This window comes from Balearica regulorum, chromosome 27, assembly GCF_011004875.1.
Source record: "Balearica regulorum gibbericeps isolate bBalReg1 chromosome 27, bBalReg1.pri, whole genome shotgun sequence".
NCBI lineage: Eukaryota > Metazoa > Chordata > Aves > Gruiformes > Gruidae > Balearica > Balearica regulorum.
This window is the reverse complement of record NC_046210.1, coordinates 1,512,240-1,532,421: the sequence shown is the minus strand read 5'-3', so window position 1 is coordinate 1,532,421 and position 20,182 is coordinate 1,512,240. Positions and strand designations below refer to the sequence as shown.

General features: G+C 52.2%; 3 protein-coding genes across 7 annotated transcripts in view; all 3 read left to right on the top strand.

Annotated features, from left to right (window-relative positions):
• The window catches only part of GOLGA7 (golgin A7), a 128,285-nt gene extending 119,259 nt beyond the window's left edge, over positions 1–9,026 (top strand). Inside the window, exons 2-6 of one of the 3 annotated variants that reach the window (XM_075736830.1) lie at positions 1,507–1,683; positions 3,092–3,244; positions 3,591–3,692; positions 4,784–4,847; positions 7,747–9,026. In XM_075736830.1, coding sequence (XP_075592945.1) covers positions 1,573–1,683; positions 3,092–3,244; positions 3,591–3,692; positions 4,784–4,831 — 414 coding nt within the window. In that variant the 5' untranslated portion in view covers positions 1,507–1,572 and the 3' untranslated portion in view covers positions 4,832–4,847; positions 7,747–9,026. Of the gene's footprint in view, positions 1–1,445; positions 1,684–3,091; positions 3,245–3,590; positions 3,693–4,783; positions 4,848–7,743 lie in introns of those variants that run through there. The other 2 variants (XM_075736831.1, XM_075736829.1) reach the window with 2 other exon arrangements.
• Positions 9,027–9,653: 627 nt separating this feature from the next.
• GINS4 (GINS complex subunit 4) lies at positions 9,654–19,943 on the top strand. 3 transcript variants are annotated; one of them, XR_012832617.1, is made up of 9 exons: positions 9,654–9,803; positions 10,042–10,128; positions 10,434–10,547; positions 11,027–11,124; positions 11,453–11,541; positions 11,916–12,006; positions 12,113–12,219; positions 13,526–13,719; positions 13,832–14,197. XR_012832617.1 is itself a non-coding variant. In XM_075736824.1 (8 exons), exons 1-7 carry the CDS (start codon positions 9,705–9,707, stop codon positions 12,207–12,209), a joined length of 675 nt encoding a protein of 224 aa, XP_075592939.1. In that variant the 5' UTR covers positions 9,654–9,704; the 3' UTR covers positions 12,210–12,219; positions 18,358–19,943. The 3 variants fall into 3 exon arrangements, 2 of the variants coding, with proteins under 2 accessions (XP_075592939.1, XP_075592940.1); XM_075736824.1 differs by lacking the exons at positions 13,526–13,719; positions 13,832–14,197 and adding an exon at positions 18,358–19,943; XM_075736825.1 differs by having other exon boundaries at positions 13,526–14,197.
• Positions 18,401–19,943, top strand: LOC104634271 (protein phosphatase 1 regulatory subunit 3C-B-like). Its single transcript, XM_010300745.2, has one exon. It carries the CDS (start codon positions 18,401–18,403, stop codon positions 19,265–19,267), a length of 867 nt encoding a protein of 288 aa, XP_010299047.1. The 3' UTR covers positions 19,268–19,943.
• Positions 19,944–20,182: the final 239 nt, after the last annotated feature.

Below are 20,182 nucleotides of genomic sequence, written 5' to 3'. Positions count from 1 at the left end.
AGAGGCCATTTAGCTGCAGCATGTGAATTTCCCAATGTCTAAAGAATTTTCAAACCAAACTAACTCTGCGAATCTGACGTCCTGTTGCCCACAACACACCCCGCCGGGCTCCCAAAGGCTCTGAAAAAGCCCATCACCGCAGCTCTGAAGCTGCTCAGCGATGTAATGCTCTACACACCAAGGGAAAAGACCTCAGCAGAGGGGTGCTGCTCACAGAGCCCCTGTCTTCTCGCTCGGAACCTCGGATCCACGGGTCCAGCCCTGTCCCACGGAGTCCCCAGGCAGAGGGACAAAGCCCCTTCACAGAGCATTACACTGCGACAAACAGGAGGCAGCAAAACTCTGCGGTGAGCCCCAAGGGACAGGACATGACCCCAAAGCAGCTCCTGGCCTGGAGCCCCAGGGTAAGGTACCAGCTCCTGTACAGCCCCTTCCCCAGCGCAGCCCGGGGCTCCGCAGCAGGGTGGCCGTGCCCGGTGCCGCCAGGGCTGCGGACGACACGGGCTGGGGGCGCAGACAGCCTCCGCGGGACACAGGGATCGGCAATGGGACCGTCCAGCTGGGCCGCACGCTGGGCTGTTTCTTCAACCAAGTGCTCCGGACGTAGCTCGAGCAGGGAAGAGATTTCTGGTTGGAGATTGTCAGTACCTTCCCCTGCGGCTCACCTGGCTCTGCCAAGAACGGTTCAAACGGTCTTTGGCCTCGCTCATGCCTCGCATGAGGGCAAAGGGTAACGGGCCTGGAAACGATCGTCTGTTTATCAGCAAAATCAGCTTGGAAGAAAACTTGAGGCAAACGCTCCCACCCGCTCGGATTCCTCACAAAACGTGGTGACATTCACACCCGGGGCAACCCGACTGCCGGCTCCACCGGCGGCGGCGTTCCGAGGCACGCTGCCAGACGAGCCCGGGGGGCGGTGAGGGGCAGTGAGGGGCCCGCAGAAGCCCCATGAGGGGCGGTGAGGGGCCCGCAGGAGCGCGGTGAGGGGCGGTGAGGGGCCGTGAGGGACGGTGAGGGGCAGTGAGGGGCCCGCAGAAACCCCGTGAGGGGCGGTGAGGGGCCGTGAGGGGCCCGCAGGAGCGCCGTGAGGGGCCGTGAGGGGCGGTGAGAGCCCCGGCACACACAACCCGCCCCCGGCAGCCATGCGCGGGGCAGGGCGGTGCCATGTCTGTGTGCTGGGGGGGGGGGGGGGTGTGGGGGGGGGTGTCAGGGCTGTACCATGTGGTTTGAGGGGGGGAGGGAGGCGTCACGCGGGCTGTACCACGAGGTGTGCACGTGGGGTAACCCTACCTGTGAGGGGAGGGGGAGTCGCCACGCAGCCAATGGGAGGCAGGCGGCGTGCACGGCTCGGCTGCCTCGCGGAGCTGCGTCTGCGCGCTGCCGCTCTCCGTGGGTCGGTGAAGCGGTGGCGCGTGCGCCAGGCGGCACTTCCGCCCTTTCTCTCAGCCCGGAGTCGTCCCGGCGTTTTTGCGACAGCCGTAAGTGAGCGGCGGCGCCCGGCGGAGCGGAGCGGGGCGAGCGGCGCGGTGTGGGCGGTCGGCGGCGGCCGCGAGTGGCGGCGGCGGCGGCGCGATGAGGCCGCAGCAGGCGCCCGTGTCGGGCAAGGTGTTCATCCAGCGCGACTACAGCGGCGGGACGCGGTGCCAGTTCCAGAGCAAGTTCCCGGCCGAGCTGGAGAACAGGGTAAGGCGGGGTGGGCCCGCTCCGGGCAGCCCAGGGCCGACCCCCGCCACCCGTCTCGCCGAGGCCGCTGAAACTCGCGAATCGCGGCGGTGAGCGGCGCTTATCGAGGCAGCGGGGACGGGCTGAGCCCCGCGTACGCCCACGGGCCGTGGGTGTAAGGGCGAACGGACGGGGACCGGGTGGCGTTCGTGGGTGACCCGACGGCCTCGCCTGGCCGTAAGCCCGTTCAGCGCCTCACCGGGGCCCGCGGCGGGTCCCCTGCACAAACCTCCGCTCCTGTACCCAAAGCCGACCTTTTGGGTGTGGGAGGGAGGTGGGGGTTCTCCCCCGTGCCCCGGTCCTGGCGGCAGTTCTCCGCCCGGCCCACGCCGGGGGGGCTGTGCTGAGCTCGTGTCTGGCTTTGAGGCGGCTGGCGCTTTCTGTTCCTCTCTTTTTGTTACAGCCCTCTGCGTATGGGTGAGAGGGGCATGATTTCAAAGTTTAAAGGCATGATTTCAAAGTTTAAAGGCATATCCTACTTTGGCTAGTGTTTATTTTTTGGCATAAAAGCATTGTTTGTTGTCCACATGGCATTTCTGATCAATTGTGGTAAGAAAATACTTTTAATATTCAGTGCAAAGCCGCATGACAAATAGTTAAAAATGTTTCTCTTTAGTGTTTATGAAATGCTGGTGTTTTGTGCTTTCTTTAATCCTGAGGAAGGCAGCTGTCTCTTGTAGCAGTAAAATAGAATGCGTTCATTATGTCGGTGAGAATAAAGCGCGCGTTGTTGTACTGTGGTGCGTTAACGCTGTCCTCTTGTGTGGAGACCAGCCAGTTCTGCCGAGCCTGTTCAGCAGCCTCACAAGTACTGTCTCAAGTACTTTCATTTTGTTTAATGCTGTCAGATGTAATATCTTCAACTGATAGCAAAACAAGCACTCCATGCTAACGCCTTTTCTTTTTCTTACTGCACTTTTCTTCTCTTCCCTGTTTCTTTGTTTTGTTTTGTATTGTTTTATTGAGAGCTTGTTTGACCAGCACTGCAGCAGCAAGGCATTACTGATATTAAGAGTTAGCTCTGTCAATACGCTCCCTAACCGCTCTTTTTAATCTAGCAGATCTCCTTGCATGTGAATTAAGCTTCTCTTCCCCCCCCCGCCCCAATTGAATTGCACATCGGTTTAGTTATGTTACTCTTACTTGTTTTGTATTCACATTGCCTTGGAGTTCAGACTTGTTCTAATGACTTGGCAGATAGGAAAGAACTACAGGTCTGTAACTCGGTGTCCTTCAGACTTTGGCTCTAAACACAGTGGCTGCAAAGTGTGGAAGTGCAAATAAGCAATAAATGAAGGCAGGTATCTGAAGATACCTGTGAGTTCTGAAATGTGCAGGGCATGACAGCTAAACTTGACTTCTCTTGCAGATTGATAGGCAGCAGTTTGAAGAGACTGTCCGAACACTGAATAATCTCTATGCAGAAGCTGAAAAACTTGGGGGCCAATCTTACCTTGAAGGGTGTCTCGCCTGTCTGACTGCCTATACCATCTTCTTGTGCATGGAGACACATTATGAAAAGGTGCGCTTCTCTTGTTTACCTTGTTACTTGGAAGGCAGTAGTCTCATTAGACTTCAATCAAAGAGTTATTTCTTGGTAGGATTTCTGTGACTCGCACCGTTGTTGTACTAACTCCGTGTAGACTCTGGATCTTACTGCAGAGTGATTGCGTATATACATCAGACAGACTTGTCTGTGTTAGTCCATTTGAGTAACATAATGATTGCTTGTACTTCAGAGGAATCAACAAGTTCTGTCTCCGGTTGTGTGCTATGCTCTCCTAACGTTGCTGTATCTGTGATATTGCTGTGGCTCTAACTCTAAACCTGATTAAGGAACTGTGACGTCTGTGCTGTTCTATTACCAGGTTCTGAAGAAAATTGCCAAGTTCATTCAGGAACAGAACGAGAAGATCTATGCTCCTCAGGGCCTCCTTCTGACAGACCCCATTGAAAGAGGACTAAGAGTTGTATCCTTCTGTGGTTTCTTAGGTTGCTGTCTGGTTTGTCCATCTATGATGTGCGACCTGTTTATCTCGGTACGGCACCCTCTGGTTGTGCTTCATGTGTGATACAGCAGAATATGGACTAGTCTTGTTAATCTCCATTGTGTACTGTTCTCTGGTCAGATTTTAGTACGTTAAGATTTGTCATATCAAAAGACAATGAAAATGCAATATTGGAACTTGTCCTTCAAGACTTCCTTAAAAACGCAGCATGTATAAACAGAGTACTTCCAACACTTTAGATGCTTCCCCTATTTCAGTGACCTCTAAAAATGCAGTTTGTCCAATTGGAAAAAAAGTGAGCAACTTAATAGGATGGAAAGTGATAACATGAAAACAAGAGATGGCTGTTGTAACCCTCAGCTCAGGTTCTGGTGAAGATTTTGCCATGTGACATCATCACTGTGATTGATACAAGTCTAGCACTTGCTCTTGGTTCTCGCTTGGCTTATTTTAACCTTTTTTTCTTCAACTCTTGAACCACACTGCAGGCATTTTATCTAGTTATTACCTTAGTAGTTGTAAAGACCTCGCATAGCAAATCTAGGGGTAGAATGAGTAACGCGTATCATTTTTTGAGAATATTGAAACCGAAGCAACTTGAAACACAGAATGCCAATTAAATATATGCTAAGGCTAATTCCTTGCAGTTGGGTTGTCTGTGTATGTAGGTGACAGCTATAAGCTGTTTAGACACATGACTTCATTACTCTCAATATGTTTTCTACATTTTTTCTATGCACACATCTCCGGGAAAAAAACCCAACATTCAACTTGAGTAAAAGCATTTTCAGTTTGGTCAGTGACTTAGTACTGAACTGTAGCAGTGGTAACTTTTGTCTAGCGCGTAGCCTTTCCTGAAATTTGACACAAGGTGCAAGGCTCTCAAACCCTCCACGCACAGCTACTTGTGTTCTTGTTGTCAGAACAGTCCTGGACTGGATAGACCGCTGATCTGACCTGTCAGGGCATCTCTTATGTGTTTGTAATGTTTTTCCACTTTTTTTTTTAATCATCTTTTTATAGTATGTTTTCCTAACAGCTTTTCTGTGCAGATTGAAATTACCATTTATGAAGACAGAGGTATGACCAGTGGAAGATAAAACCGTGGAGTCTCAGGTATGTGCTGACCTCACACTAGATCGATCTGTTTTCTGTGCTCAGAGGGGTAGATTCTGTCATACTGAGACTGGATATTTATCCCACCAGTGTATGTAATGAAAGGCTGGTCACATATATCTTGTGTGGACTATGTTTTTGGAATAAGTAGAAATACCAGTACTTGGCATTATGCCACTGAGTGTTAGTACAGATCAGATGATACCAGATTTACCTTTAGAGAAATTCAGGTCTTGATTGTATAAATATGTGTAAACCCATATTATGTTATGTCCAAAATTGTTCTCTGTTCTGTAGATAAAAATCTTTTTTTATTCTCTTGAAGCTTTTCTGTCATAAGGTTCCGAGCACACAAACTTAAGACTAACCCTTAAATCTGGATTTTAAAATACGTGACTATATAAATGCTTGTTGTGGATCTCCAAACACTTTTCAGACTAATAGCATGAGAGAAATAGTGAAGGAAAATCGTCAGTGGTGCTGTACTAGCACCTGCTCTGCCTATACTGCTGTGAAAGATACAGGTTTTCCTTTTGAATATTTTCCATGGTGCCTCACACTAGGGTCTAGTTTAAAAGCTTCCATGTTTTGAGCACTTCTGAAATCAAGGTCATAACCACAGTATGTTAAGAATCCCCTTGTATTTTGCCTAGAAGTCAATATTATTAGCCCCAGAATCTGGAACAAATGAATGTGAGTAATGACATTTTACCTTCTTGGTTCTAAGTGTATAGAAGATTGACTTCTGTATACTGTTGAACAGCAGCTTTTCCGTTCCAGAACGGACTGAACAGAGCACTACTGTTATCAGGGCTGACACTTTGGTTTCATGTGCCAAGTGGTGGGATCCTTCCAAACCTCTCCTGCTCAGAAACATTTGATAAGATACTGTATAAATACAGAATATCTTATCTGCTGTCCTGAATCTTGGAATATTGCATATTCTAAGAGTCAAATCTTGCACAGCCTAAAGGGAAAATGCAAGTTACTATACTTGGTAGTATTACTAAATTCTTTCAGTGCTTTTTCTAACCTGTCTCTGCTACATGCCTTGAGGATAGAGAGGCTTTTGGTAGTCTGCTTGTGATTGACCCATACTTACAGTGCATATAAACCAGATTAATGTACTACAAGCTGGAGCAAACCATGACAAGAAGTTCTGGTAAAGCAAAACAGTGAAGATTGTTGCTGATGCGTACCTGTTTCTAAACAACTCTGGCTCGTAACTTGGCATTGTTTGTAGATGCCAGTTCTGTCTCAAAATATCCTTCTTTATCTGGTTCTTAGCACTTGGGAACCTGTTGTATTGCACGGCACTTGTGTTCTGCTGTTGGAATAAGTTTGTGTGTTATCAACTGCATCTGCATATATTGGGCATAAGCCATTTGCCGTGACTTGTTTCACAGCAATTATTGCAGAATGGTTTTGTAGGTGATGTGGGTTTTGAGCAATTACATAAGCTAGTTCATAGAATCACAGACTGGTTTGGGTTGGGAGGGCCTTAAAGGCCATCTCATTCCACACCCCTGCCATGGGCAGGGACCCCCTCCACTAGCCCAGGTTGCCTAAAGCCCCATCCAACCTGGCCTTGAACACTGCCAGGGAGCCAGGGGCAGCCACAGCTTCTCTGGGCAACCTCTGCCAGGGCCTCAGCACCCTCACAGGGAAGAATTTCTTCCTATTATCTAAACTAAATCTCCCCTCCTGCAGCTTAAACCCATTCCCCCTTGTCCTGTCACTCCCTGCCCTTGTCACCAGCCCCTCTCCAGCTTTCCTGGAGCCCCTTCAGGGACTGGAAGGGGCTCTAAGGTCTCCCCGGAGCCTTCTCTTCTCCAGGCTGAACAACCCCAACTCTCTCAGCCTGTCTCCATAGCAGAGGTGCTCCAGCCCTCCCATCATCTCCATGGCCTCCTCTGGACTCGCTCCAACAGCTCCATGTCCTTCTTGTGCTGGGGACCCCCGAGCTGGACGCAGTCCTGCAGGGGGGTCTCAGCAGAGCGGAGTAGAGGGGCAGAATCCCCTCCCTCGACCTGCTGGTCATGCTGCTGCTGGGGATGCAGCCCAGGACACGGTTGGCTTTCTGGGCTGTGAGCACACACTGCTGGGTCGTGTTGAGCTTCTCATCAATCAATACCCCCAAGTCCTTCTCCTCAGGGCTGCTCTCCATCCATTCTCTGCCCAGCCTGGAGTTGTGCTTGGGACTGCCCCGACCCACGTGCAGGACCTTGCCCTTGGCCTTGCTGAACCTCATGAGGTTTGCACAGACCCACTTCCTGAGCTTGTCCAGGTCCCTCTGGATGGCATCCCTTCCCTCCAGCGTGCCAACCCACCGCACAGCTTGGTGTCATAAGCAAACTTGCCCGAGGGTGCGCTCGATCTGCTGAACATGTCGCCGACAAAGATGTTAAACAGCACCGGTCCCAGCACTGAGGACTTGAAAGAGAGAGGCTAAAATAAAGGATCATGCTAATTGTATGCGGTATAGAAATACAAAATTACTATGCCTGGGTTTCCAGAATACCTATTGAACTTTCATTAAGCTTTGCTTTTGAAAAGCTCTAATTAGAACTGGCTCCCTTGTCTTAGGTACTCTGCGGATCCTGGGATGGCAGTGTAAGCCTAGGTTGTTGGCAATGTGCGCAGAAAAGAGATTGGAAGTATTTATGCCTGTTATGCAGAAAGAAACAAAGTAGTAAAGCTCTTTATTTCCTGTTAGACATGTGAAATCGAGAGTGTTGGCTTCTGTTCCTGCTTCTCTCACTGCAGCATGTGGTAACCCTACCTTTCCTGCCTCATACCTCCTGAGATAACAAAATATAGCTATGTAGAGGTGTTTGTAGGGTTTTGTTGGTTTTATTTAGTAATAGTCTCTAATAACATGAAACTTCTTTTCTAGCAGATAGCTCAACAGTGGACTTGCTGTATCAAAGTTCCCCTACCTCCTACTTTAGAGCATCATTCCTTTCTCTGCTGCCAGATCCACAGTGCCATCTACTACAAGGACTAACTCCTAAAACTGCTCCACATGGGGTGACCTAGCTGATCAGCATCCATTTTGTGGCAAACTTTTAACCAATGAGATCACTTTTTTTTTTCCCCAACAAAAAGCAGAAGTGGTGAAGCTACGTACTCTTCTGAAAGAAACAGGGCGTCTAGCCCAGCGAAAGTCTAGTTTTAGTCACTTAAGTGCAGTGCTGTTCCTCCCTAGTTCTTAAACCCTTCTGTACGCCAATTGGGCTTTGGAAAGCTACGAGTTGGGAATTTTCCAGAAGCGAGGCCTTCCCTCTGGTTCAGTATTGGAGTGAGGGGAGGCACAGTGCCTCTGCCTGGCAAGAAGTGACTCAAGGCAACGAGCATTTTACGTTTCCTGTGCTGATTCTCGTGGAAAACCAGAAGGCAAAGTGTTACTTGTTTTAATGTTTAGGTTGTTCCTAGAAGGGGAGGCCTAGCCGGACTTTAATACTGGTGTTTTTTCTACTACTGCATCTGTGCTGTTATTGCATCTGTCCTTGCTCACCGGAAGAGGGGGGGTCTATTCATTCATAAAATAGTAAGTACAATAAAATGGATGCTGAACCAATAAACATAACAATTCCTACCCTACTCTGATTAATATGTGAAGTGTAAAACTGTTTGTTTATGGATTTATTATATATAATTTATAGGAAAACGTTGATTTGACAAACTGTTAGATGTTGTGTAAGATGGTTTCTTAATTCTGTCTGCTGGCACACTATTGAAGAGTAGAGCTGCGCGTTATTTAGTATCCCACATGCATCGACATTCCTCGGCAATACCTGCAAAAGTAAAGTTCCTACAAACCAAGCTGGCTTAATATTTTTCTCTTGTATCCTTTTCCCTTATCAAAGCAAAGGTGTCCTGGTTTAGGTTCTGAGTGTCATTGTCGAATTGTAGAAGGAATGGAAGTATTTAGGGAAGTCGATGACTTACGCAGAACAGATGGAGTGTTTTGGCTTTTGGTGGTACTGTAGGTGCTAATACTGGATCTGAAATTCCAGGCTTCTTACTCAGCCACTGATTTTTTTTTTTTTGAGATTTGTTTAATATTTTAATTGTATAAAACTTGTTTTTTCTAAACTGTAACAGTGTTTGCCTTTCACATCTGTTGCAATATTGGCAGAAGTACTAATGGATTAGTAAATTTTTTCTTAAACCGTGTCTGTGTGATATTTGATAGCGCTGCTTCGCATAAAGTAGCACGACGGGTGAGGTTTACCCCTACAGTAGCAGGGTCGTGGTTGTGAACAAACAAGAGCTAGCATCATTTCACAATCGGTTCATCTGGTACGGTTTATTCCGGGTAAAGGCAGTGTTTATTGTTGTACTTAGAAATGCAATATACTTCAGAGTGTCTGTCTTCATAGGAAAAGCACATTAACGCTGGTGGGTTTGTAGCGCAGCCACTCGTTCCCCTGCTGCCCCCTTGCACTGAGCACGTTTCTATCCAACACAGACTTGAGCTCTGTGGAGCAGCTTCCCTGGGCTGGTTAATGAGCAGATTAATTAGCAATGCCCTGCAGGCAGGGCTTGGTTCTCCCTGCAGCACGGCGCCCGGCCTTTCTCCTCTGTCCCTTCGTGCGTGGTCAAAGAGTAGTGTTTTGCGAGCCGCACTCGTTTTGCCCGCTAATAAAGCTTTGTTTTCCAGCAGCCACTCGCGGCTCCTGAGCCGACAGAGCGCTGGTTCCTCTCCGCGCCGCCGCTGCCACCCGCCATTTTGTTGGGGCCAGGCGCCTGCGCAGTGAGGGGGCTCGCCTAGGCGGCGCCGGGCGCCTGCGCAGTGGGGCGGTCCGCGCATGCGCGTGGGGGGGGCGGCCGTTGGCGGGAGGCTTTGGTGGGATGGCGGCAGCCGGCGGTGAGGGGACGGAGGGGGACTCGGATGGAGGCAGTGAGGAACTGGTGCTCACTCCGGCGCAGCTCATCCGCAGCTTGGAGCAGGTAGTGTGGGGCTGAGGGCCGAGTCTCTGGGGAGATCGGGGGGGAGGGGGGGAAGAGGAGGGCTGTGTGTGACTGAAAACTGGGCCCTGAGTTCTCTAGGGGAGACGTGGGGCGGCTGGGGCCCGGGCCCCTGGGCTGGCCGGAGGAGGTGGGGAGGGCTGAGTTTCTGGCCTCTCTGGGGGCTGGGGCGTATAGCAGGTGCATTCTTCCCTTCTACTTACAGTGTGCCTTCTTTCAGGCCTGGCTGAATGAGAAGTTTGCTCCAGAGCTGCTGGAGAGCAAACCTGAGATCGTTGAGTGTGTTGTGGAGCAGCTGGACCACATGGTAGGTTCTGCTGGGCAGTGGTACAGGCAAGCCCTGGTTGCCTGGCCTGGCAGATAGGTGCTTGGGTCCCTCTGGGATTGCCAGGATTGTCTGCTCCCCTGTCCATGAGAGAAGGCTGTTCTGAGTAGCTTTTTTGAGTTTCTTTTGGAGAGGGGACTGGGAAATACAAGGAAATAGCATGGTTTGTGTCACCAAAAGCAGCTGCAGTCTGTTTTTGTGGGTCCTATGTACGAAACCCATCTTCCTCTCTATTTCTTCTTGTTTGACATTTCAGCCGTTTAATTTCTATTTGCCTTTCCTTGCAGGAGGAAAACCTGAAACGGGCAAAGAGTGGAGACTTGAAGGTCAGCGTTCACCGCATGGAGATTGAAAGGATCCGTTATGTGCTCAGCAGCTACTTGCGATGTAGGCTTGTGAAGGTAATTCTCGCTTGTGCTGCCCAGGAGATGAAAAAGGGTAATTTCAGGAGTGATTTTTACCTATATAATGCCTCCTGCTTCAGCAAGACACTTAGTTAAAGCGTGCTCTCTCTCTCTGTGTCCTCCGAAGTGCAACTCAATTCATTCCTTGGACACTCTTTTCTGTTGTGATGAAGGAGGGTTACAGCATTGCTATGAGCCTTCTCTTACCTTATCTAAGGCCAGGATGGCACAATTGAATACTTGCGTGTTCTGCCTGGGTCCTGCCACGTACACAGATGGTTGTGCAGCTTGGAGACCCCAGCTGACCATACCGCTGTTAATTCAGGAGCAGGTATGTGGGCAGGCCTGTGGCTGCTGCATATACCTGTGGGGCAGGGGACCGCTGCTTGCTGGGGAAGCCTCGGGAGTGGGGATTGTAGGCACTGAGCTACTGGGAGAGGTCTGTTTCAACCTTTGGGATTTTGTTCCCATATCAGATAGAGAAGTTTTTCCCCCATGTCCTGGAGAAGGAGAAGTCTCGAGCCGAAGGGGAGCCTTCCATTCTATCACCAGAGGAGTTTGCTTTTGCTAAAGAGTGAGTATGTTTTGGAGGCATCTCCCTCCCCTTTTTATAGGTTATAGAACTCACCCATGTGTTATGCTGAACAGTTCTTGAGACTGTTAGCCTTAGACAAGCTTGCAGTAAGAATCACGGGGTTTACCAGGTTTCCTTATGGACAAGGAAAGAGCTGAAATGAAGTAGCTCTGGTAACTCTGAGCCAGTTACCAGTGCGAGCCATTAGGCTGGTTTCTGGCCATGCCTGTAGGACTGGGAGATGTTGCTTGCTGCTGTTTTGAGTCAATGCCCTCCCTGCAAATTTGTATTTGATTAATCCGGTAAATGCTCCAATGATTTGTTTCAGGTACATGGCAAACACGGAGACTTATCTGAAAAACGTGGCCCTAAAACATATGCCGCCCAACCTGCAGAAAGTGTCTCTGCTAAAATCAGGTGAGTACATCCAGACTGCAGGGTCACCTGAAAATTATAGCAGCAGGGGTAGGGGGAAGCTCTGGGGAGCATGAAATGTTGAGGGCTAGTCCTGCACTGGCACTCAGCAGAAGCAAAGATGACGTAGTAACAGTGTGATAACACTGCTCTGCTGTGCGGTACGTGGCTTGATGCTGCTGTCAGAGGATCATGCTGGCCCCTGCCACCGAGTCTTGTCTCACGTTGAGGCAGTGCACGCTACATCAATCAGAAGTGTCTGGCATTCCCTTTACTGGCCACGAGTTTGCTGTCCCTCGTACCCCTCTGTTAGCTCGGTGTCCTGCAGAGGAACACAGGCAAGCACTGAGCCTGTGCTCTGAATCTGTTGTCTGCAGTTCCGAAGCCCAACCTGGACTCCTTTGTGTTCCTGAGGGTGTTGGAGCGGCAGGAGAACATCCTGGTCCAGCCAGAGATGGACGAGCAGAGGTAGGTGGGCGCTTCGCTGTGTGGCGCACATAAATAATTTAGTTTCACAAAGCGGCGTGGGTTGCAGCGAGAGGAGAGGCGGCTTACCTTCAGCTCTGTCTGGCAGAGACTACACCATCGACCTGGAGGAGGGCTCGCAGCACCTGATCCGGTACAAGACCATCGCCCCGCTGGTGGCCTCGGGAGCGGTGCAGCTCATCTGAGGGGCGAGCGGTAAGTGCAGGGCCGGGGCCCAGGTGACGCCGGGCCGCAGCTGCCGCAGCCGCCTCCCCGTCCTCGCCGTCCCGCGGGTGCCGGGATGGGACGCAGTCGGCAGGTGGCGCCGGGGCGGCGCGGTGGAGCCGTGAGGCTGCCCGGGCCGTGTCCCCTCCGGCCGTGGTGGGGCTGGGCAGGGCAGCAGCGGTGTTGGGAGGAGTACCCTTGGAAGCAGGCAAATAACCCAGCAGGACAACTTTCCCTCTGCTGATGCAGAGGGGCTGGTTACCCCCACAGTTTGTCAAATTCCTTATTGCTTATGACGTGCCTGGAATATAGCCAGGCGCCTGGCTCTGAGGCTCCTGAGTGAGGGCAGTCTGTGTCACTGCACTTCCTCTAAGGTGGCCTTGCAGCAGCCTTGCCACGGGTCCCCTTGGAGTCCCGAGGGAGGGAGGACTGTAGCTACTGCCTCTCAAGATCCCAGGCTGGTTTGACAGCAGACGTGGACAGAGCGCATCTATCCTCAAAGGCGAATACAGCCTCTGTAAATAGCAGGGTGCTCTCTGTTTAAATCTGCAGCTGTGTGTTCATTCCTGTTCCAGTTTAGCACTGTTCTTTAAATTAGGCTATCGGGTGGAAACTGTGACTGAATGGTGTGGCAACCAGCTATGTAAACTCCACCTTCCCCCATCGGCTTTGATCTTGTCACAGGGTCGGTGCAACCCTGGGTATTGTGCAAGTGGCCAATTGCTCTGAGGTGAAGGGGGGGATACTTCTGCACCATCTTTACCACACGATCCATTGAGCAGAAAAACACTGCACATAAAGGTATTTGCTGGCTGAGCAAATCTTGATTCTTGCAGAAGGAGTAGGAAGGAGTGGGAACGTGTTAAGTATGGAAACTGCAGGTCAGAGCAAAGGGAATGTCATGGGAGAGCCATAAGTTCATGTGTGGGGTGCTTAGCACCAGCTCGTACCTTCAGTGGGAAGGGAGAGTGAAGAGTTTATCAAGTTTGTTCCCTTTGTCTTTCTGACAACGTCAGCTCATGGCCATGAGCCTAGGGATTCAGGGCTTCTACTTGCTTAGTTTGTCCCTTGAAGAGTTGTTATGCAGACCAAACAGCAAGTCTGTCCTTCCTTGGAAAGGCCCTGCCTGTGGGGAAGGCAGGCTGCATGAGCTTTGTTCTGCCTATGCAGCCTGTGTCCCAGTGTGGATACAGTTGTGTTAGTACAGCCCCTTCTAATATGGCCCAAGTGGAGTTATGCTGCTTTTTCCTGACATTTTGGCACTATCCTTGTAAGATATCCACCCTTGCCATTACAGGTATCTGAGATTTGCCTGCAGAGTAGGCCTGGATTTGGAATTGCTACCTGGACCTTGTGCTGATAATGGCATTTCTTGCCCCGGGCCAAGGAGTGAGTGCCTCCAGGAGCCACAGGCAGCTGTGTTTTCCGCGATCAGGTTGCGAAAGGTGCAATCACGATCAAAGCTTTAGAAATGTCAGACAGCATTTGCAGGTTTGTTACAAAGCTCTTCTTAACCAGAGCAACTGGTTCACACTCAGAGTGTTTGTGCCAGAGCCATGGGGTCTTCATACTGCCCACATAAAATTTGTGTTCTGATCTGCAGTTCTGCTACGTGCATGGACTTTGCCCGAAGCCAACACCAGAGCAGATCTTGCGCAGAGGGCCTTGCTGCTTTTCCAGCCTTTTCTGACCTGCTTCTTTGGACTGGCTGACTTCAGGGAGATTGCACCACTATTACAGCTAATCCTTAAGCTCAAGGCTGCCTTGGTCAGTGAACTCCAGAGCAAGTAGAGCCCTTGGTACAGGATGGTCTGCATGATCAGCAGCTGAGTGAAGAGCTCTGAGGAATTCCATAAGCTTGTAGGGGCTTGTAGTGCCTTCATGTTGTTTAGAAAGCATGAAGCTGGCAGAGCTTTCCCAGAACTGTCTCTTGCTGCAGGATGAGGATAGGACTCTTGTTTTTGCCTCACCATGTTTTTGTGTGTTATTTGTGCTGCTTCCTATCAGGCTAGCGCTCTGTATTTGATTTCTGCAGCAGAGCGTTCAGCTCCCAGTGCAGGGAGACTTGGAGCAATAGAACAAATGCAAAGTGACGAGTTGGGGGACATTTCTGGAAAGCTTCAGTGTGTAGCTGCTGGGATGTCTTATTCAAGATCAGTGGCGGCCAGTTTCGCTAAAATGGAACAACTGTAATTCAGGGCTCAGAAGAAAGCAGCTTTCTGCTGTGCATGATCTGAAGACCCTCCCTCCACAGACTGAAGAGTTTGGTACAGCTTCTGATTGCATTTGTGAGGGTAGAAACTGTCAAACTCCCTTCTACTGAAACAGCTGCTAGGGCAAGGCAACTCCTTTGTGCTGGTCACGCAGAGGAAAATCTCCTCTGGCCCTGTTGACCTGTGCGTGCCTCTCCTACTTGGAGGAGAAGCCAGGGTGTCCCGTGCTGCCTCAGCTCGGTGCCTGCCAGGCGTGTGGGCAGACAGCGGCTCTTGTTTCTTCACGGCAGGGTCTTCCTTGCATGGTGCTCTGTCCAAAGAACAGCCTGGTGCTCCTCTGACACTCCCTCTGCCAGGCGGGTGGTGACACAGTGCATCTTGTAGTGTGGGTGACACAGTGCATCTTGTAGTGTGAGTGGCTTCACATGTGTGGTTTATAGTTTTCCTAATGAATCCATTTAGGTAAAGAAGATTCTTTTAAGTATAGACGTTAAGAGGAGGCTGGGTTTAATCCTTAGGAATCAGTAGCACATACCTGTGCACAGCCCCCCAGGAAGAGCTGTAGATTGTGCCCTGCCCGTATCTACAGCCCAGGCAGCTTCACAGAGGTGACTGAAGCTCCCAGCCAAAGTCATCGTTAATCCGCTGCCGCAGAAGCGTGCTATAGAAGAGCTGCTTGGAGAATGTCTAGGTGGCACGTCTGGCAGACTTTCTCCTTGGCCCTATTAAGATTGACTGACTGATTGTCCAGACAGCTAGTACTTGCCTCACTGCTGCATCTCACGTGGCTGCAGCAATGTGATAAGGGGCCCCTGTCCTCTTCTAGCAGCTGAACCTGAACTGGATCTGATTCTTTCCAGAGTGCCTTCAGTACAGTTCCTCTCTGGAGTCAGACAGCTGGCACGTGGCAACATCATCACAGGCTGTGCAGGATTTTTGAAGATAGCTAGTAGGCTGAAATCAGTCAGGCTAATAGTGAGATTCAGTTTTGGCATACCTGAAAATGTTGCTGTCTGCTTTTTGCATCCTTCCATGACTGAATACTGAGACACTTCTGGGACTGGGTGCTGCCTCACTGCTGACACTGTGCCTCTCTTCTGTCTGTGCTGGGGGAAGAAGTGTCTGCAACTTTGTCAAGGAAGACATGCTTTTGGCTTGTACTTTTAGATGGAGGAGAAGACCCAGCAGTCTGTCCATCTGAATCGGTGCCTCTGGAAGAGAATGCACAGAGTGGGAGCAGCTTTTCCAGCTTCCACGGAGTCTGCTGTTAAGCTTGGGCTCAAGTACACCCCCTGTTCTCTGCTCCTTCTGAGGTGGAGATAGCTTGGGTTTACTGAGCGATTAGCTCTAAACGCAAAGTAGGTGGATGGTGAAAGAGGTCGCAAGGAGGGCACTGATGGTGAGCTGTGATTTCCCAGCCTGAGCCGGATCCACTCTCCTGCGTGCAGGAGAAAGGTGGGACAAGCTGTTGCATTGCTAGGAAGACACTTTAATATCTGTGGACTCCCCCAAGTCACTGAAGTGGGGGGAAACACGCTGTCAGCCTGAGAGGGCATGAAGAAAGGATGGTTCTTGGAAAGCAATGCTGATAATTGACTCATTGCCTGCGTTTATGTACTGGAGGGCATCTGTGCTTGTAAGCGTGTGGAGTTGTCTAGTATGCAACCCATCACAACAGTGCACAGGGGACTGCCTCCCCTTGGGCCCCAGTCATGTCTGAAATGTGGAAAACCTGTCCCTGGTATTCTTCTGTGGGCTCTCTCTTCTACTGCCATGGTTAACCCTGGCTGTAGGCTGCTGTACTTCTGGGTGACAGCAGCTTTCCCAAAATTGAGAAATACCTGCATTAGAGCTGGTATCCAGGGAGGTGTTCCTCTGAAAGTCCTGTCTAGGAAGAGTAATCCAAAGGTGGTTCTGTATCTTTTTTTTTTTTTTTCCCCTGGGTATCTACAGGAAAATGATCTCAAATAATATGTGATTCGGTGAGGATGATTGTTCCTTAGTAGCGACAGCTACATACACAAACTTTCCTGCATGGTGGGGCAACAACTGGAAATTCTCTGGGCAAAGGTTTCAAGTATTCAAAGGTTCAAAAGCAGACAACTTGCAAGACCACGAGCAAGAGCCCTTAGTTCAGAGAAAAAGGGGAACAGTTTGCTGTCATGACCTTGGGAGATGTCACTTGGGTTTGTAACTTGGGCGGTTGCAGCCGCAGTTAAACCTTGTGGAGGTGAGTACGCTGTAGCTGATCCTCCAGCTGACCTCTGTGGAAGGATGTGGGGCTGGCCTCAGAAATGGGGAACACTGCTTCCAGCTCGGGCCTGAGCATGGTCACTAGCCCGGGCTCCAGCTCGAGGCTTCCGCCACAGCGTGCGGGCTGCGTGCCGGCAGCAGGAGCTCTGGCCTAGGCCCAGCAGGCGGATGGGCTCTGGTGCTGGCCAGGCTGGGGGCTGGCACCCAGCACTGCAGGCCCAGCCAGACGAGTGCTTCTGGCTCCTGGTCACCCACAAAGATCGCGGTCCTGCTCCTCCCCAGGCAGGAGCGTCTGGCCAGCGGTGACGCAAGTGCCACACATCCTGATAGGGGATGGTGCCACTTTGACTCTCTTGCTTCTTTTTCTGATGTTTTTGCTGACTGAGGCCAGGGCTGAAGTGCAGCTTTTTGCCAGCCAGGCGCTGGGTTCAGGCTCACTTCTTCCGGCTGTTCTGCAAGAGGTGTCTTGCGTCGTGCTGGAGACATTCAGACGCGGTGGCGATGGAAAGCCATGTATAGATACTGATAGGTAGGTTGTGTCATGAGCTGATGAAAATCTGTGTTGTCAGCAGGAACAATCAGGGCTGCTTAACATAAATGGCTAGACAGCTCTGGAGAGATTAGCAGGTAGTACAGGGCAGGGGTGATCTGATTTAGGTGGCAGTCTTTTCTGTCAAGGAGTCACCTGTGAGCTAAACAGTGAAGGTGATTTTGAATATAGATGTCAGGGACGGTGCACTGTCTCTTGTCTGCTCAGGTGTGAGTGAATTTCTTTTTCAGGGCAAGGAACTGGGTTCTGAGATTCACTTTAGATAGAGGATGAGCCTGGAGTCTGGGATTGTCTTTGTGCTTAGACACTCTAGAAATAGCTGTCTTTGAACGAGTGCCTGAAAAGAGACATATAAAAGCATTTCAAACCTCCTGCCACTCAAGACAAGGTGAGAGGAACGTGCTCCTCTTCTTCGTGTAGTTTCCTCCGAGGGTGGGTAGTTCAGTAACCGTTTATCTTCTAAAAGCACTCGTGTTTTTCTGGCAGCGGGAGCTTTTCCTGTGCCGCCACTCCTGTTAGCCCACTGCATCAGGAAGTCGGGCTCTTCTCCTCGTCCCGAGGATGAGAAGGCCGCAAGCCAGGAGCGTTACCCGAGGGAGAGAGGGCGGTCTCCGGTACCCGGGTCGTTGGGCTTGCTCGGTTTCTGAGCCCTTCCCTCGGGGCCGTCTCCGGTCCGGCCCTCGTCAATCGGCCTCGCTCGAGAGGGCTCCTTTGCCGGTGTCGGGGCCAGCGGGCAGAGCCCGGCCGCGGTGGGAGCAAACGGGGCGGGGGGGGGGGGGGTGGCGGCCCTCGACGGGGCCGCTCGGCCGGGGCGGACCGAGGGCGCGCGCTCATCTCCTCGGGGGCGGGACGGTCCCGGGTCCCTATTGGCCGCTCGGAGCGTGTCTGCGGCGCTGATTGGCTGTCGCCAAAGCCGCGGGGTGTCCCGGCCGCCGGCGCTCCCACGGCTCCATTGACTGCGCGGAGCCGTCGGCAGCGGGACCGGAGCGGGCGGGACGCGATGAGCTGCGGCGAGTGAGCGCGGGGTGGGGGCGGGCGGAGGGCAGGGGGGTGCTCGCCGCGGCTGGAGGCCCGGCAGCTGGGGACACCGCCTGACCCCCTCTTCGCCTCTAGGCTTTTCCAGGTGTACAGAGCGCGGGCCATCGCCCCCCCAGCCATGCCCGTGGACCTGGCCGTGCAGCTCTGCCTGAGCCACTCACCCCCCATCCGCAAGCTGCTGAACTCCTATGAGGAGCTGCGGGGCAACCGGGGGCGCAAACCCCTCCGATCCTGTCTCAACCAGAAGCTGAGCGCAGAACCCGAACCTGAGCGGCGAGATAGCACCAAGAGCTCCAAGGGCCAGAAGAAGAAGAGAGTCGTGTTTGCTGACATGAAGGGGCTCTCGCTGACAGCTGTCCGCTTCTTCTCAAAGATTGAGGAGGACCTCTGTGACTTGCAGCATGCCCTGTCTGACCTTGCCTGCTTCCGACCTAGGCTGCGGGACTCACGCCCAGAGGTGTGCAGGTACGTGCTGGACTTCCCACAGCCCTCTGTGGACTACATGACTTTCCGCAGCCGCCTACACAGCAACCTTGTCTGCCTGGAGAACTGCCTGATCCAGGACCGTACCCTGTCAGGGACAGTGAAGGTCAGAAACATCGAGTACGAGAAGAAAGTGATGGTCCGCATCACCTTCGATGGCTGGAAGAGCTTCCGGGACATTTCCTGCCAGTACATGCATAGCACGTACGGCTCAGCCGACACAGACACGTTCTCTTTTGAGCTTGCCCTGCCCAAGCCATCCGTCTCCCGCAGGGCCACAGAGTTCTGCATCTCCTTCCAGTGCGGCCAGAAGACCCACTGGGACAACAACCACGGGAGGAACTACAAGATCTGCCATGTGGGCGTGACCCGCCCACCCTCCCATGCCGTGAAGAGTGCCAACGGGGCCTGGGAGCGTCTTGGCACCTCTCGGGCTGCCGCCCTGGTCCTTTCTCACCTGCAGACCTGGCGGCGCTCAGAGAGCCAGGCTCCTTATTGGTAGGAAGGCAGTGTGTGGAGAGGTGTAGGTCCCCTCCGTGTCCTCAGTATGGTACAAGGGTCTTTGGGGAGGGGTCAGCTGTGGAAGATGCTGCTCATGGTTTTGTTAGCTCTTCTGTGTGTCTGGCCTGCTGCTGTACGAGCAGCCACCAATCTCCGTGAAAGCTTCTTCACTGCTGGCTCCTGCCACAGAGGCTGGAAGCCGCTGCTTGGTGTAACTGCTGCCCGTAGGTTCTCAAGGCAACGCTATTGTGAGAGTAGGGGAGTGACAAAGGAACAACTGTGGCCCGTGGACTGCGTCCATGTCTGTTGGCCGCTTCGGGCGGGAGCCAGCCACGTGAGCTGCGGAGGTCCTGGTGCTGCCCAAATGCCTTGTGTGGAGCTGCTGCACAGCGGGCATGCACTCCCATGCGCTGGGGGCCTCGGCAGAGCTCGTGCTCCCGGGCTGTGACAGCGGCGTGGCAGCAGCTGCCAGCGGGGCCAGCTGCCCTGCTAGTCTCCTGCTGCGGGCGCTCCCTGAACCGTGGTCCCGAGGAGGGCTCGCTGCAGGGGTGCCCGAGCACGCAGGCTACGGGGCTGGGCACTGTGGGGGGGCAGCAGGGGCGCCTCCGGTCATTGGTGCTGTAACAGGGAGTTAGTTAATAAAGTGACGGCGCTTTGCGAGTCCTGGCGCCTCCGGTCATTGGTGCTGTAATGGGAAGTTAATAAAGTGACAGTGCTTTGCAACTCCTGCCCCTCTCTCCAGCTCTGCCCCGTCTTTCTCTCCCCCTGCCCCTCTCTCTGCCCTGTCTCCCCATGTGCCCCTGCCCCTCTCTCCAGCCCTGCCCTGCCTGCCCCCGCCCCTCTCTCCCCGCCCCTCTCCCCCTGCCCCTCTCCCTGCCCTGTCTCCCCCTCTCTCCCTGCCCCTCTCCCTGCCCTG

Excerpts from the sequence above, each read along its gene's own strand:
- GINS4 (XM_075736824.1), top strand. The coding sequence starts at position 9,705 with ATGGCGGCAGCCGGCGGTGAGGGGACGGAGGGGGACTCGGATGGAGGC. Across the intron at positions 11,542-11,915 it reads AGTGTCTCTGCTAAAATCAG|TTCCGAAGCCCAACCTGGAC; the intron begins GTGAGTACATCC and ends TGTTGTCTGCAG. Across the intron at positions 12,007-12,112 it reads CCAGAGATGGACGAGCAGAG|AGACTACACCATCGACCTGG; the intron begins GTAGGTGGGCGC and ends TCTGTCTGGCAG.
- LOC104634271 (XM_010300745.2), top strand. The coding sequence starts at position 18,401 with ATGCCCGTGGACCTGGCCGTGCAGCTCTGCCTGAGCCACTCACCCCCC.